Here is a 16,515-nt window from a genome sequence, read left to right on the forward strand (position 1 = left end):
GGTCTGTGAGTGTATGTGTGGGTGTGCATGTGAGTGTATGTATGTGCACGTGTTTAATGTGAACGTGTGTATGTGCATTGTGTGAGTCTGTGTATGTGCATCCGAGTGTGTGTACTTGTGTGTGCATGTGTATGTGTGAGCGTATACCTGTGCATGCATGTGTATGTGTGAATATGAATGTGTATATGTGTGTATGTGTGTACAGGTGTGTGTGAGTGTGCATCCGAGTGTGCATGTGTATGTGTGTGCATGTGTATGCATGTGTGCATATGTATGTGTGAATATGAATGTGTGTATATGTGTGAGCATGTACATGTGTGTGAATGTGAGTGTGCATCCGAGTGTGTGTACTTGTGTGCATGTGTATGTGTGTATGTGTGAGTGTGTGCATGTGTCAGTGTGTACGTGTGCGTGCATGTGTATGTGTGAATATGAATGTGTTTATGTGTGAGTGTATGTATGTGTGTGAGTGTGTGTACTTGTGTGTGCATGTGTATGTGTGAGTGTGTACGAGTGCGTATGTGTGAATATGAATGTGTGTATGTGTGTGAGTGTGCGTATGTGTGAGTGTGTGTGTGCGAGTACGTGAGTGTGTAAGTGTGTGTGAGTGTGAGTGTGTGAGTGTGCATGTGTGTATGTGAGTGTGTATGTGAGTGTGTGTGTGTGCGTGTGTGTGTGTGTGAGTGTGAGTGTACATGTGAGTGTGTGTGCATGTGCGTGCTCGTGGCCCCCGTTCTGCGTGCTTCTCTCCACGGCGAGGTGCAGGTGGTTCACCATGAACCGGTCGGCGCTGCCCCAGGCGCTGCTCCCCACGCTCGGCCCGAAGGCGGTCAGCCCTGCAGGCCCCGGGTGCCGCCCTGCCTCAGTGACGGGACCTGGACGTCAGCCATTTATTGTCATCGGTTGGTCCTCATCAGACCGTGGGCAGCCGGGCCCGGCGCGGGAGCGAGGGGGACAGACCGGCCAGACGCGTTCTAGAAAGCACCGGCGTTTATTAACGGCCAGGAGCACCCGGAGCACCGGGCGGGAGGAGATGGGTGAGTCCGCGAGCCGATCCGTTCCAAAGACACGGCCCTCCCAGGACCAGCGGGCCGGGGCGTCCCCCCGCCCGTGTGCTGTCCGTGTGCTGCCCATGTGCTGTCCGTGTGCTGTCCGTGTGCTGTCCGTGCACAGTCCCCCGCCGGCGGGGGCCGACGCCAGCGCGCGCTGGTCAGAAGCTCTTCCTCCAGGAGCCGGAGGTGTGAGCCCCGTCCGCCCGGCAGCTGCCCAGGGGCGCTGTCCCTGGGGGTGCCGTCCTGGGGGGCCCCACCCTGGGGTGCCCCATCCCTGGGGGTGCCGTCCTGGGGGGCCCCGCCCTGGGGTGCCCCGTCCCTGGGGGCGCCATCCCGGGGGGCCCCGCCCTGGGGGGCCCCGCCTCCCTCCTCCGCGGAGTCCGTCCGGGGTGACAAGCGAGGAGGCTGGTGAGGGCGGATTTCCCCTTCGTCCTCGGCTTCCTCTTCCACTTCCTGTGGTTCCTGAGCGGGAGGCCCAGTTCTCCCAGGATGGCGCTGAAGGAGAGGCACTGAGGGCAGAGGGCAGAGGGCAGAGGTCAATAACCAGCTCCTGTCCCGCTGCCCCCGGCGCGGCCGACACCAGGACCCGCCCGCAGGCCCACGTCTGCGCCCGCCCCGGCCGCCGCCTCTCCCGCGCGGGGAAACCAAGGCAGCGGGCAGACGGGCTTCATTGGCAAACGCAGTGACACCACCTCCCCCAGGGGCTCCCAGGCAGACACGGGCCGGCCGAGACCGAGAGGACGGTGAGGCCCTGCCCACGGGGGGAGACCAGGCCCGAGGGCCAGGCGCCTGGACCTCGGGGGACACAGGGAGAGCGGCACCCAGGCTGTGCCTTTTCTCCCGGGGACTCTGTTCCTGAAACACAACCCGATTCTGTGACTTTCCTTTGTGGTGAAGAGAAAGAAGAAAGCACCATTTACTGTGTGTTTTCTGCGGGAAACCCCGGGGGCCGGCCAGCGGGGTGATGGGTGGACAGGGAGGAAAGCGAGTGTGTGAGCCGTGACACGGGGGCAGCGGAGATCACAGACGCACACGGATGCAGAGGGTGTGTCCGTGGGTTTCACCACGCCGTTCGCATGCACGGGGGTCAGAGGACAGACGGACAGGACCCCGGTCCTCTCTCTGACACATCCCTGCCTGAGGGGTTCCATTAAGGTGGGATTGTTTCGTTGACATTACTCTTCGTTTTAAGAATATTTTTATTGATCTCAGAGAGGAAGCGGAAGGGGTGGGGGAAGAAACATCAAGGATGAGAGAGTCATAGATCGGCTGCCTCCTGCACGCCTCACACCGGGGATGGGGCCTACAACCTGGGCCTGTGCCCCGACCGGGAATCGAACCCTGACCTCTGGGTCATAGGTCGATGCTCAGCCCCAAGCCAGGCTGTTTTCGCTGAGATTCCTCCGGGAAGGTCGAAGCCCTGCTCCGGCCCCACAGATGCACCGTGTGGATCCGGCCGGAAGGCAGTGGCAGCCTGCAGCCCCGCGAGGCCTGGGCGGAGGCGCGGGGTTCTGTGTGAAAGCACAACGTGCGGTCTATTCCGTCCTCGCTGAGGGCCTCCCTGTCGCCCGGGAACCGTCCGGCTGCCCCCGCACGGCGGCCGGTCCCCTCGTCCACACGGAGGAAGGTCGGCCGGCCCGGGGCTCCGATCGACCTCTCTGACATCCAGGTCCCCAGGCCCTTACGGAAGGGGATGCCCCCAGGTCCCCAAACGCGACGTCCACGCAGACCGCCCCGCCCACCCGGCTCACCTGCCGGCCCCTGCGGGCCGCGTACAGGAGCTCGCCCACGGCCACGAGCACCGCCAGCACCAGGCCGGCCGCCAGCACCACGAAGAGGCCGCCGACACTGTCCACGCCCAGGGCACTGGCCTCCGGGCCGGCCTCGGGGCAGCCGCGGCCTCGCCACCACTTCTCCTTCATGGCGTGCAGCTTCCCCTCCTCCTGCAGCTGCAGCAGGGCCACGGACACCCTGTCCCGGAGCGGGGAGCCTGGGGGACACGGGGGACACAGGGGGGAGTGAGGGACCCCGTCCCGGAGCGGGGGGCCTGGGGGACACGGGGGACACGGGGGACACGGGGGGGAGTGAGGGACCCCGTCCCGGAGCGGGGGGCCTGGGGAACACGGGGGGAGAGTGAGGGACCCCGTCCCGGAGCGGGGGGCTTGGGGGACACGGGGGAGTGAGGGACCCCGTCCCGGAGCGGGGGGCCTGGGGAACACGGGGGAGTGAGGGACCCCGTCCCGGAGCGGGGGGCCTGGGGGACATGGGGGAGTGAGGGACCCTGTCCCGGAGTGGGGGGCCTGGGGGACACGGGGGGTGGGGAGTGAGGGACCCCGTCCCAGAGCGGGGGGCTTGGGGGACACAGTGGGGAGGGAGTGAGGGACCCCGTCCCAGAGCGGGGGGCCTGGGGGACACGGGGGACATGGTGGGAGGGAGTGAGGGACCCCGTCCCGGAGCGGGGGGCCTGGGGGACACGGGGGACACGGTGGGGGGAGTGAGGGACCCCGTCCGGAGCGGGGGGCCTGGGGGATACGGTGGGGGGAGTGAGGGACCCCGTCTGGAGCGGGGGACATGGGGGGCTCGGAGGGGAGGGGGGGGACGCAGGAGAAGGTGGAGTCGGGGAGTGGGGTCTCAGTGAGCCTCCGCACACTGACTGGCCAAGGGAATGGGTGCTCAAGCCAGAGATGAACCCCATCCACACTGTCTATCCCTTTTGTTTATTTTTAATTTTTTTTTAAATCATATTGTAAAACGTTTTTGTTGATCTCAGAGGAAGGGAGAGGGAGAGAGATAGAAACATCAACAATGAGAGGGTCACTGATCGCTGCCTCCCGCACGCCCCCCACTGGGGAGGGAGCCCACAGCCGGGCCTGTGCCCTGATCTGGAATGGAACCTGGGCCCTTCAGTCCACAGACTGGCGCTCTACCCACTGAGCCAAACAGGCCAGGGCTGCTGTTTTCCTTTCTACCCAGAGTCCCAAAGCCCAGCTGCAAAGGAGAGTGGAGTGCTTTGGAGTTAGACTCTGCTTTCTCCACTAAAAGGATGGATTTTCCGGTGAGAAAACGGCTCTAAAGGTGAAATGCCAGCCACGCTCCCTACCACACTCCCTGCCACCCCTTACATGCCCGCCCTCCAAGCCTCGGCTGACGTCGCCCCTTACCCATCGGGGTCCCCACGCCGTAGCCCTTGGCGTCGATGAGGCCCCCGACCTGCGTGAGGCTGCAGTTCCTCCGGGTCAGGTACTCGATGCTGGTGGACTCCATGAGCAGCGCGTAGTCAGCGGAGAGCACGCGCCGGAGGCCGTCCTCGCTGCTGCTCACCAGGGCGTGCGGCCTGCTGCCCATGAAGGCCCACATCTTCTCGTAGGTGGCGATCTTGGACTTCTGCGGGGAGAGTGGGGGCGGGGGGGAGGAGGTAGGGGTGCTGAGCGCATGGTCCCAAGGCCGTGCAGAGCCCGGGGGTCAAACACATTCCCTTCGTCCTCAGGAGGGACACGGCGAGCAGGGCCCTGGGCCTCAGCGGGGTCACCGGAAGAACCCAGCTCCCTGCAGGCCCCGTGGGAGGTGCAGAGGGGGACTTGGCCATCGGTGCTTCTGTGGGTCTCAGTCAGGGAATGATAGGGACTTACCGTCCGACAGACAGGGCCCCAGACTGATCTGACAGAGATCGCACGGCTGCACGCTTTAGCATGTGCACTGTGTGCAAAGGGTACATTCCCCACACATGAACGGGGGTACGTTTCTCGTGTGTAGAGGGGGCACATTTTCCCTAAGTTTCCTTTCAAGGCCTGTGCGGAGCGATGGGGGAGGTGACTCAGCTGTGACTCCAGCAAGCAGAACCCATAGGTGGGGTCGGGCCGAACCAGCAGAGGGCAAACCATCATCTCATCACCATCTCATCACCATCATCTCATCACCACCATCTCATCACCACCATCTCATCACCATCTTATCACCATCATCTCATCACCACCTTCTCATCACCACCATCCTCTCATCACCATCCTCTCGTCACCATCATCTCAATACCACCATCTCATTCACCTCATCTCATTACCATCATCTCATCACCACCATCTCATCACCATCATCTCATCACCACCATCTCATCCACCTCATCTCATCACCACCATCTCATCACCACCATCTCATCACCATCATCTCATCACCACCATCTTATCACCATCCTCTCGTCACCATCATCTCATCACCATCATCTCATCACCACCATCTTGTCGCCTGGTGACTGAGGACAACAGCTGACATCCGAGGACCCCTGGCCTGCTCCTAGCTGCATCCCGTCCCCAGCCTCACCCGCCCCTTCCCCTACAGCCCTGTGCCCCGCACCTGCTGGAAGACAGGGAGACTCGCAGCCACCCCCCTCCCCCCGTCCCTGCCCACCCCCCTGCAGCCAGGTAACCACTAGAACCCACGCCGGCCGCTCACCTCAAAGAAGGCCATGGTGGCGCCGTCCCTGACGGCCCCGTACTCGATGCTGCTCTGCCTGGCCAGGTCGTCCGCCGAGCCGATGGGGGCCTCGGACCTCCCCACGGTCAGGAGGGCGGCCAGGCTGGCCGTGTAGGACGCGGTGAGGATGAGGGTGAAGCACCACCAGCTCCCGGCCAGGATCCTGGTGGACAGCGCCTGGGGCACCAGCTCGGACCCTGGGGCAGAGCGGGCGTCAGAGGGCGTCGGGAGGGAGCGGGCTGGGATGGGCTAGGGTGGATGAACACATTTTTGTGGCATAAAAGCCGTGAATTTGCCGAGCAGGCACCCTCAGGGGCAGGGGTAATCGCTGCTTTTTTTAAAAAAATGGCGGGAAGGTGTGGTTTGTGGCTTTTGTTTGATGCAGAAGCGCTTCCCCGGAGACTGAGGTGTGAGGGGTGGATCGGGGTCACCAGCGTGGACGCCCAGGCTGAGGGGTGAGGGGCGCCTCGGGGTCACCAGTGTGGACGCCCAGGCTGAGGGGTGAGGGGCGGATCGGGGTCACCCTCGTGGACGCCCAGGCTGAGGGGTGAGGGGCGGATCGGGGTCACCAGCGTGGACGCCCAGGCTGAGGTGTGAGGGGCGGATCGGGGTCACCAGCGTGGACGCCCAGGCTGAGGGGTGAGGGGCCGATCGGGGTCACCAGCGTGGACACCCAGGCTGAGGGGTGAGGGGCGTCTGGGGGTCACCAGCGTGGATGCCCAGGCTGAGGGGTGAGGGGCGGATCGGGGTCACCAGCGTGGACGCCCAGGCTGAGGGGTGAGGGGCGTCTGGGGGTCACCAGCGTGGACGCTCAGACTGAGGGGTGAGGGGCGCCTCGGGGTCACCAGCGTGGACGCCCAGGCTGAGGTGTGAGGGGCGGATCGGGGTCACCCTCGTGGACACCCAGGCTGAGGGGTGAGGGGTGGATCGGGGTCACCAGCGTGGACGCCCAGGCTGAGGGGTGAGGGGCGTCTGGGGGTCACCCTCGTGGACGCCCAGGCTGAGGGGTGAGAGGCGTCTGGGGGTCACCAGCGTGGACGCCCAGGCTGAGGGGTGAGGGGCGTCTGGGGGTCACCAGCGTGGACGCCCAGGCTGAGGGGTGAGGGGCCGATCGGGGTCACCAGCGTGGACGCCCAGGCTGAGGGGTGAGGGGCGGATCGGGGTCACCAGCGTGGACGCCCAGGCTGAGGGGTGAGGGGCGGATCGGGGTCACCAGCGTGGATGCCCAGACTGAGGGGTGAGGGGCGCCTCGGGGTCACCAGCGTGGACGCCCAGACTGAGGGGTGAGGGGCGTCTGGGGGTCACCAGCGTGGACGCCCAGGCTGAGGGGTGAGGGGCGGATCGGGGTCACCAGCGTGAACACTCAGACTGAGGGGTGAGGGGCGGATCGGGGTCACCAGCGTGGACGCCCAGGCTGAGGGGTGAGGGGCCAGCGAGCACCTTGCTGCAGGAGGGCTCCGACTCCGAACCAGAGGCCGTTCAGCAGCGTGAGGCCGTCCACCACGCCTGGGTCCTGGCCACAGGGGTGGGGACGGCGCCCATTGTGGGGCCTGAACCTGTGCAGACGACAGAGACAGCGTCTGCGTCAGAGGAGCAGGCCCACGCCCAACGGCGCCCCTGCAGTGCGAGAAGGGGCCCTGGAAGGCCGTCCGCCGAGGGGGTCCCACGGAGGGCCACGGCCACGGGCTCGGCCACGGGCTCGGCCACGGGCTCGGCCACGGCCACGGCCACACGCTCGGCCACGGGCTCGGCCACGGCGGGTGGGACCCGGGCCCGGGGGTTACCGGCAGCCACAGGCAGGCACCGAGGTGCCGGCACAGGGAGCCGGGCAGGCGGCTCCTCAGAAAAGGACTCTCTGAGCCCAGGCCCCTTTGGACAGTGGGGTGCCTGCTCCCCGAGTGTGGGGTGACGGGAAGCCTCGCAGTTACCCCTGTGGTAACAGCATCCCCCCCCCCCGCCCCCCCCCCCCCCCGCGCCTTCCCCACGCTGCGCCTGCACGGCCCACGATGGCAGGCGATGCATTTTAATTAGTTTCAGCGACACGATAATGCTTTGAATTTACACCCTCTCCTGACGGGCCACGGGCGAGTGGGGAAAGGAAGAGCGTGTTAATGGGCCGCTAATGGAAGCAAATGCGAGTGAAGGCCGTCACCATGACATAGCACGGCCGCTGGCGCCGAGATTTAAACACGTTAATGGCCAGACGGAGCCGGCGGTGCCTCCGCAGAGGGCGTTTTCCAATCAGCCCGGCAGCCAGGCCCGGGGACCGGCCTCCCACCGCACCCCCGAGGACGAGCCCCCACCCCTCTCTGAGTCCAGCTGGTCCCGCCTCAGCACTCCGCACTTGGCGTTAGAAGTGAATAACTGATACAATTTTTTTTAAAAAAATCTATTCATTTCAGAGGGGAAGAGAGAGAGAGAGAGAGAAACATCAGTGATGAGAGAGAATCCTGATCGGCTGCCTCCTGCACGCCCCACACCCGGGATGGAGCCTGCACCCCGGGCCTGTGCCCCGACCGGGAATCGAACCCTGACCTCCTGGCTCAGAGGCCGATGCTCAGACCCTGAGCCACTCTGGCAGGCCTAGGAGGAAGTGCTATTGGAGCTTTAATAGAAATATTGGTTTGTGCAATGACCTCAGCATTACAGCCAAAGGCTTTCTGGGTTTTTTTTTATTTTTATTTTTTGCCAGATGCCAACTTAAAAAAATACCTTTATATTTAAGAAGGACAAACATATCATAAAATATAAGCAGACATGATATCTGGCTTGTCGATGTATTTAAGTTGTGGGTTCATGATAACAGACATAATTTCTTAGGTTCAATATTCCTCAGAAAATAATATGAAAAAATGTCAACCACAAAATCAAACCCCGACATGCCCCCCCCCCCCCCAGGGCTTTGCCTCGTTCTCTCAGCCTGTGCTCTGACGTGAGACCTCACACATGCAGCTCAGTTCAGCCAGCGCGTCGCAAGCATCTCTAGCGAGCGCGTTAGCCTGACAGTGCGGCCAGCTTTCCCTCTCCCTTAGGAAGGAAATAAGACTTATCCAAACAACACCTCCCGCCTCCGGGAGAGGGAGGCGAGGGTAAGGTCCCTGTCCTTCTCCGTCACTGACTGAGGCGAACGGCCAAGGAGCTGGCAGGAGCCACCTCACCCGGAGCCTCCGGGGGGCGGAGCCACAGGCCCAGGACTCCGCTGAGACCAGAGGCCGTCTTCACCTGCTCAGCAGGACGGGGTGGGGGGGGGGCAGGCGTGTGGAGAAGGGGACGTGGCTGAGAGCAGACACCAGGCTGGACATCTGACAGGGCGGGGCCACCTCTGGGTCCACCATCCATCATCTAAGTCTGTGTCAGATGCCCACACTCACCCCCCAGAGACCAGAGAGGAGAGAGACAGTGATGAGTGTGAGCGGGAGACAGCGATGGGTGTGAGCAGACAGCGATGGGTGTGAGCAGACAGCGATGGGTGTGAGCAGACAGTGATGGGTGTGAGTGGGAGACAGCGATGGGTGTGAGCAGACAGTGATGGGTGTGAGCAGACAGTGATGGGTGTGAGCGGGAGACAGCGATGGGTGTGAGCAGACAGCGATGGGTGTGAGCGGGAGACAGCGATGGGTGTGAGCAGACAGCGATGGGTGTGAGCGGGAGACAGCGATGGGTGTGAGCAGACAGTGATGGGTGTGAGCGGGAGACAGCGATGGGTGTGAGCGGGAGACAGCGATGGGTGTGAGTGGGAGACAGTGATGGGTGTGAGTGTGAGACAGCGATGGGTGTGAGCGGGAGACAGTGATGGGTGTGAGCAGACAGCGATGGGTGTGAGTGGGAGACAGCGATGGGTGTGAGCGGGAGACAGCGATGGGTGTGAGCAGACAGTGATGGGTGAGCAGACAGCGATGTGTGAGCAGACAGCGATGACTGTGAACGGGAGACAGTGACGGATGTGAGCAGACAGTGATGGGTGTGAGCAGACAGCGATGTGTGAGCAGACAGCGATGAGTGTGAATGGGAGACAGCGATGAGTGTGAGTGGGAGACAGTGACGGATGTGAGCAGACAGCGATGGGTGTGAGCGGGAGACAGTGATGGGTGTGAGCAGGAGACAGCGATGGGTGTGAGCGGGAGACAGCGATGAGTGTGAGCAGACAGCGATGGGTGTGAGCAGACAGTGATGGGTGTGAGTGGGAGACAGTGATGGGTGTGAGCGGGAGACAGCGATGGGTGTGAGCAGACAGTGATGGGTGTGAGCGGGAGACAGCAATGGGTGTGAGCAGACAGTGATGGGTGTGAGTGGACAGTGATGGGTGTGAGTGGGAGACAGCGATGGGTGTGAGCAGACAGTGATGGGTGTGAGTGGGAGACAGTGATGGGTGTGAGCAGACAGTGATGGGTGTGAGTGGGAGACAGTGATGGGTGTGAGTGGGAGACAGCGATGGGTGTGAGCAGACAGCGATGGGTGTGAGCGGGAGACAGCGATGGGTGTGAGCAGGAGACAGTGATGGGTGTGAGCGGGAGACAGCGATGGGTGTGAGCGGGAGACAGTGATGGGTGTGAGCGGGAGACAGCGATGGGTGTGAGCGGGAGACAGCGATGGGTGTGAGCGGGAGACAGTGATGGGTGTGAGCGGGAGACAGCGATGGGTGTGAGCGGGAGACAGTGATGGGTGTGAGCAGACAGCGATGGGTGTGAGCGGGAGACAGTGATGGGTGTGAGCGGGAGACAGTGATGGGTGTGAGCAGACAGTGACGGGTGTGAGTGGACAGTGATGGGTGTGAGTGGGAGACAGCGATGGGTGTGAGCAGACAGTGATGGGTGTGAGTGGGAGACAGTGATGGGTGTGAGCAGACAGTGATGGGTGTGAGTGGGAGACAGTGATGGGTGTGAGTGGGAGACAGCGATGGGTGTGAGCAGACAGCGATGGGTGTGAGCGGGAGACAGCGATGGGTGTGAGCAGGAGACAGCGATGGGTGTGAGCGGGAGACAGCGATGGGTGTGAGCGGGAGACAGTGATGGGTGTGAGCAGACAGCGATGGGTGTGAGCAGACAGCGATGGGTGTGAGCGGGAGAGAGAGAGGTGAGCACAGGAGAGCTGGTGCACAATGGGCACAGCAGGTTTATCCAGTGGCCGCCCCCTCCCCCCAGGCCACTGAGCCCGACCCCGCCTGCGGGACTCACCTGGCGATCACGAAGAGCACGCAGCCCACGCCCAGGCCGGACAGGAGCACGCACGCCCAGACGTCGGGGGCCAGCGGGCGCAGGAGGGCGAAGGGGCCGGGGCGGGCGCCGCGGGGCGTGTGGTAGAGGATGCCGATGCCCAGGGCCATGAAGGGCTCGGAGAAGTCGATGACGGCCTCGCGCACGCGGGTGATGGTGAGCGGGGCCACGGCCAGGTCCGCCCTCTGCAACGGCAGGGCCGGTCCTGGTCCGCCGTGGCCCCGCCTCGGGCCGGGGCCACCTCCCAGTCCTCCCTGTCCTCCCGCCCTCCCCATCCTCCCCGCCCTCCCCATCCTCCCCGCCCTCCCCATCCTCCCCATCCTCCCGCCCTCCCCATCCCCATCCTCCCCATCCTCCCCATCCCCATCCTCCCATCCTCCCCATCCCCATCCTCCCATCCTCCCGCCTCCCCATCCTCCCATCCTTCCCATCCTCCCGCCCTCCCCATCCCCATCCCCATCCTCCCGCCCTCCCCATCCCCATCCTCCCATCCTCCCGCCCTCCCCATCCTCCCCATCCTCCCCATCCTCCCCATCCCCATCCTCCCGCCCTCCCCATCCCCATCCTCCCATCCTCTCGCCCTCCCCATCCTCCCCATCCTCCCCATCCTCCCCCTCCCCATCCTCCCCATCCTCCCCATCCTCCCATCCCCATCCTCCCGCCCTCCCCCCCTCCCCCTCCTCCCCATCCTCCCGCCCTCCTGCCCTCCCCATCCCCATCCTCCCGCCCTCCCCATCCTCCCGCCCTCCCCATCCTCCCCATCCTCCCGCCCTCCCCATCCTCCCATCCTCCCGCCCTCCCCGTCCTCCCAGCCTCTCCCACCACCAGCTCCGAGGCCACAGGACGGCTCAGCAGTCGTGGCCACGGAGGAGGGCTCTCTCAGGAGACAGACACCAGGAGGGAGGACGTACACACAGACACGCAGGCCGACCCAGACACACAGACGTTCTGAGCGAACTGAGCGGAAACGCTGCAGAACCCCGTCTCTACAAAGAGACGCGTCTGGCCGTGGGGTTCGGCGGCTGAGCCTCCGGCTGGGAGCTCGGTCCCCAGCAGGGGGCGTGCAGGAGGCAGCCGACCGACAAACATCTCTCATCGCTGATGTTTCTTTTTCTTTCTCCCCCTCCCTTCCTCTCTGAAATCAATAAAAAGTGTATCTAAAAAATAAAAGTGAAATAAAAGTAAAAAGAGCATGTGAGAACAGCACAGAATGAGCAGCTGGGGCCTCGATCCGTTGCTGGGATGAGGCGTGACTCGGGCTGCAGACTTGTATTCGAACGCTCGTCGGAGGGAAGAGTCCCCCCGGCTCATTCCCCAGCTGAAGGCGGCCCCACACACCCCGCTTCCGCGTCTGTCCTCCCTTCCTTCCGAGGACGCACACGCGATCCCAGGCCTTCTCCGTCCGAGCCGTGCTTATGACGAAGAGGAGGGACCCGATGCGACCGTCTCCCCCTCCTCCGTCCCCCTGCTTCCCGGGTGCCCGCGGGGGAGGCGGGCTTACGCGGTCCATCAGCTCCCGCACCAGCCCGTTCCACTCGCCCTGGGCGTCCTGGGCTCCGTATTTGCCGTCGGGGACGAGCTGGACGTCGTAGACGAAGCCCAGGATGCTGGACAGCTCCTGCAGCAGGTCCAGGCAGAACCCTTCGAACCGGTCGTTGCCGGACAGCGGCTGGTCCGACTTCCTGTACATCACGTAGGGCTCCTCCTGGGACGGACGGGACGGGCGCCCATGACACAGGGGCAGAGCCACGCCCGGCGCCCGCCTTGGGCCACGCGGCCCCACAGACTCGGAGATTGGGGCGGGCCACCGTCCGCCACGCACCTCCTGCCTCGCTGAGCTTCCTCCCCGTTCTCTGTGTTATGCCTCCCTCTGTTCTCTTTACTACTTTTATTTTTATCTATATTTTATTGATCTCAGAGGGAGAGAGAGAGAGAAACATCCATGATAAGAGAGTCATGGATCAGCTGCTTCCTGCACGCCCCACACTGGGAATGAGCCCGCAGCCCGGGCCAGTGCCCTGACCGGGAATCGAACCCTGACCTCCTGGTTCCTAGGTGGACACTCAGCCCCTGAGCTGCGCCGGCTGGACTCCCTCCTCTCTCTCTAAATGACATTTGAGTCAAAGGTGTGAGGGGGACCTGAGTGTCACGCCCACTCGAGTCGGCAGAGGACAGACTACCCACCCGGCTCCCTGGGCTGGGCCCGCCCGCCCTCCTCGCTGTCGTCGAAGAGCTGCCGTCTGCAGGCGACTGAGTCCGCTGAGACTTTGGGTTGCAGGTTCGGTCCCCAGCCGGGCAGTGGGGTGGGACGGCAGGAGGCAGGATCCACGGTTTTCTCTCTGCCTCCCACCTCCCTTCCTCTCTGACATCAATAAAATTTATTAAAACAAGCAAACCGGAATCTGCAGATTCCCTGGAGTGGGGTCTGGGTGAGACCGGACGGACACAGGGAGCCCCTGGAGGGGGGTCTGGGTGAGACCGGACGGACACAGGGAGCCCCTGGAGGGGGGTCTGGGTGAGACAGGACGGGCACAGGGAGCCCCTGGAGGGGGTCTGGGTGAGACCGGGCGGGCACAGGGAGCCCCTGGAGGGGGGTCTGGGTGAGACTCAGATGGGCACAGGGAGCCCCTGGAGGGGGGTCTGGGTGAGACTCAGATGGGCACAGGGAGCCCCTGGAGGGGGGTCTGGGTGAGACCGGGCGGGCACAGGGAGCCCCTGGAGGGGGTCTGGGTGAGACCGGACGGGCACAGGGAGCCCCTGGAGGGGGTCTGGGTGAGACCGGACGGACACAGGGAGCCCCTGGAGGGGGGTCTGGGTGAGACCGGACGGGCACAGGGAGCCCCTGGAGGGGGTCTGGGTGAGACCGGACGGGCACAGGGAGCCCCTGGAGGGGGTCTGGGTGAGACCGGACGGGCACAGGGAGCCCCTGGAGGGGGTCTGGGTGAGACCGGACGGGCACAGGGAGCCCCTGGAGGGGGTCTGGGTGAGACCGGACGGACGGCCGCTCACCAGGATGGTGGTGACGATGAGCGTGCGGTTGGTCGGCGCGGCGCCCAGGCCGGGGGCCGGCTCTCTGCTCGCGTCCCGCAGGCGGAGGCCGCGGAGGGGGCTCCAGGCGCCGATCTGCAGGGAACACGGAGGCTGAGGGGGGCCCGGGGGGAGGAGCACCCCGAGTCTGGCCCCGAGTCCGCGTCCCGCCCGCGGGGCACAGCGCAGGAGCGGCTGGCGGGGAAGCGAAGCCACGGACAGACGAAGGAAGGATGGATGGAAGGACGACGGAAGGATGGATGGACGGATGAAGGAAGGATGGATGGACGGATGACGGAAGGATGGACGGTCGGACGAGCAGCGGCAGAGCCGGGAAGCCTGAGCTTCTGGCGGAGGCTGGGGGGTCATTTGTTTTATTTATTAACCTCATTGTTATTTAATCGACACGTTCTTATCGGCCTCAGAGAGGGAGGGAGAGGGAGGGAACCATCAATGAGAGAGAATCATGACCGGCAGCTCCTGCACACACCCCCCTGGTCCAGCCCGCAGCCCCGCCTGAGCCCCACGGGGAATCGAACTGGGACCTCCTGGCTCCTAGGTCCATGCTACTGGCCACGTCACCATGGAAACGCGTGAGCCGGGCTCTCCTGTCCTGCCTGCCTCGTCTGGGCGTACCTTCTCGGGGCCCTCCTCCCCGAGGCTCAGGATGTCCAGGTCGAAGTCCTTCCTGGAGCCGTCGGTCTGGTCGAAGGCGATCCGCCCGGTCAGGCCGTCCCACTGGGCCTGCGAAGGAGGGCGGGTCACCGCCTGGCAGGCAGATCCGTCACCCTGAAGCCCGGGCGCCGGGTCCGGCTCCGTGGGCCACAGCCCCGGTCCGGCCGCCAGCTGAGCCCGTGGCTGGCCCTTGGGGTGTCGCAGCTCCAGATCTGTCACTCTCATGTGCCAACCTCAGTCTGTGACGGTGCCCGCCCCTCCGGCCGCCCGCCCCGGTGACCGCCCCCGGTGACCGTCTGCCCCGGTGACCGTCTGCCCCGGTGACTGCCCCCCGGTGACCGCCCCCGGTGACCGCCCCCAGTGACCGCCCCCCCATGACCGCCCCCGGTGACCGCCCCCCGGTGACCGCCCCCCGGTGACCGCCCCCCGGTGACCGCCCCCCCATGACCGCCCCCCGTGACCGTCTGCCCCGATGACTGCCCCCCGGTGACCGTCTGCTCCGGTGACCACCCCCAGTAACCGCCCCCCGGTGACCGTCTGCCCCGGTGACCGCCCCCCGGTGACCGTCTGCCCCAGTGACCGCCCCCCAGTGACCGCCCCCGGTGACCGCCCCCCGGTGACCGTCTGCCCCGGTGACCGCCCCCCAGTGACCGCCCCCCGGTGACCGCCCCCCGGTGACCGCCCCCCGGTGACCGCCCCCGGTGACCGCCCCCCGGTGACCGCCCCCCGTGACCGCCCCCCCGTGACCGCCCCCGGTGACCGTCTGCCGCGGTGACCGCCCCCCGGTGACCGCCCAACAGTGCCCACAGCCAGCCAGCACATCTGGGGGTCACAGGGGCAGAGAAAAGCAATCAGAGCAGAATTTTATGGATCTTAAAAGTCCGACCACACATGGTTCTGAGCCCTGAGAGAAAGCTAACAAGTGCAGGCCACTATGGTGTCAAATTGTCGCTTTTTGTTTTGTTGTGAATCCTCATCCGAGGATATTTTCCCATCGGGTTTTAGAGGGAGTGGAAGGGACGGGGAGAGACAGAGAGACACATCATTGTGAGGGAGACTCAAGGATTGGTTGCCTCCTGCATGCACCCAGACTGGGCTGGGGATGGAGCCTGCAACCCGGGTCTGAGCCAAACCGACTAGGACTATTTTACTGGTTTGTAAATATATTTTTATTATTGATTTCAGAGCAGGAGGGAGAGATGGAGACATCAATTAGAGAGAATCATAGATCGGCTGCCTCCTGCACTCCCCACACTGGGGATTGAACCCGAAACCGGGGCCTGTGCCCTGACTTTCTGGTTCCCAGGTCATGCTCAACCCCTGAGCAGCCACACCGGCTGGGGCTATTTCACTTGTTTTTAATTAACTAACAGGCGGCTTGTCCTGGCCTGTTGTATAAGCTGACGTCCTCACAGCTACTGTCCCCCACCCCCAGCGTGAGGCCCAGAGTGAATCACACACCTGAGACTCACCCTCCGACCAAGCGATGTGGTCGCTGGCCAGTCCCCACTGCCTTAGGCCAGTTCTCAGGTGAAGCTAATTCAAAATAAGGCTAACGTGTGGGAAGCCAGCTCCAGCATGTTGTTATTGCAGGAGTGTCATTAAAAGGTGGATGGGACTTGGGGACTCAACAAGGGCTGAGTCACATGTGTTATTGCCTGTTGGAATGGCTGAAGGCATTTCCCCAAACCTGAAAAGGATGATTGTTTGCTGCCAGACAGCTCAAGGCATCTCAATCTGCATGTTATTGCCTCCTGCTGGCCAAACACCTGAACAGCTGTAGGCTATTCCCCAAACTGACAATGCTTCTTTTAACCCTGCCCTCTGCTTTAGGACAAATTGTGCTAATAAAAAGCAAGGGGTCCTGAGACAAGGAGAACTTGGTTTCTTTAGCTGAAGCTCCTCTGACCCCCAATGCCTTTCAAAATTATCTTCCATCTCTGGACTCTTACTTCAGTTACACACAGCCTTTCTCCGGGTTCCTGAGCCCTTCTGGATGCTGGATCAAGACCATCGGTGTTAAATGTCACCCATCGCTCGGCATTACTAAAATATTCTTCATAATGAGGTGAAAATAAACA

General features: G+C 63.5%; 1 protein-coding gene across 1 annotated transcript in view; it reads right to left on the reverse strand.

Moving 5' to 3' along the window:
- GRIK1 (glutamate ionotropic receptor kainate type subunit 1) overlaps window positions 1–16,515 on the reverse strand; it is a 59,234-nt gene that overhangs the window by 7,130 nt on the left and 35,589 nt on the right. Inside the window, exons 8-17 of the mRNA XM_045579799.1 lie at window positions 14,396–14,503; window positions 13,742–13,855; window positions 12,234–12,437; window positions 10,694–10,917; window positions 6,960–7,075; window positions 5,499–5,716; window positions 4,214–4,436; window positions 2,804–3,042; window positions 1,668–1,677; window positions 1,310–1,564 (exon numbers count right to left, since the gene is read on the reverse strand). Coding sequence (XP_045435755.1) covers window positions 1,310–1,564; window positions 1,668–1,677; window positions 2,804–3,042; window positions 4,214–4,436; window positions 5,499–5,716; window positions 6,960–7,075; window positions 10,694–10,917; window positions 12,234–12,437; window positions 13,742–13,855; window positions 14,396–14,503 — 1,711 coding nt within the window. The remainder of the gene's footprint in view (window positions 1–1,309; window positions 1,565–1,667; window positions 1,678–2,803; window positions 3,043–4,213; window positions 4,437–5,498; window positions 5,717–6,959; window positions 7,076–10,693; window positions 10,918–12,233; window positions 12,438–13,741; window positions 13,856–14,395; window positions 14,504–16,515) is intronic.

Source organism: Pipistrellus kuhlii, unplaced genomic scaffold, assembly GCF_014108245.1.
Source record: "Pipistrellus kuhlii isolate mPipKuh1 unplaced genomic scaffold, mPipKuh1.p scaffold_m20_p_115, whole genome shotgun sequence".
In the NCBI taxonomy this organism is placed as follows: Eukaryota; Metazoa; Chordata; class Mammalia; order Chiroptera; family Vespertilionidae; genus Pipistrellus; species Pipistrellus kuhlii.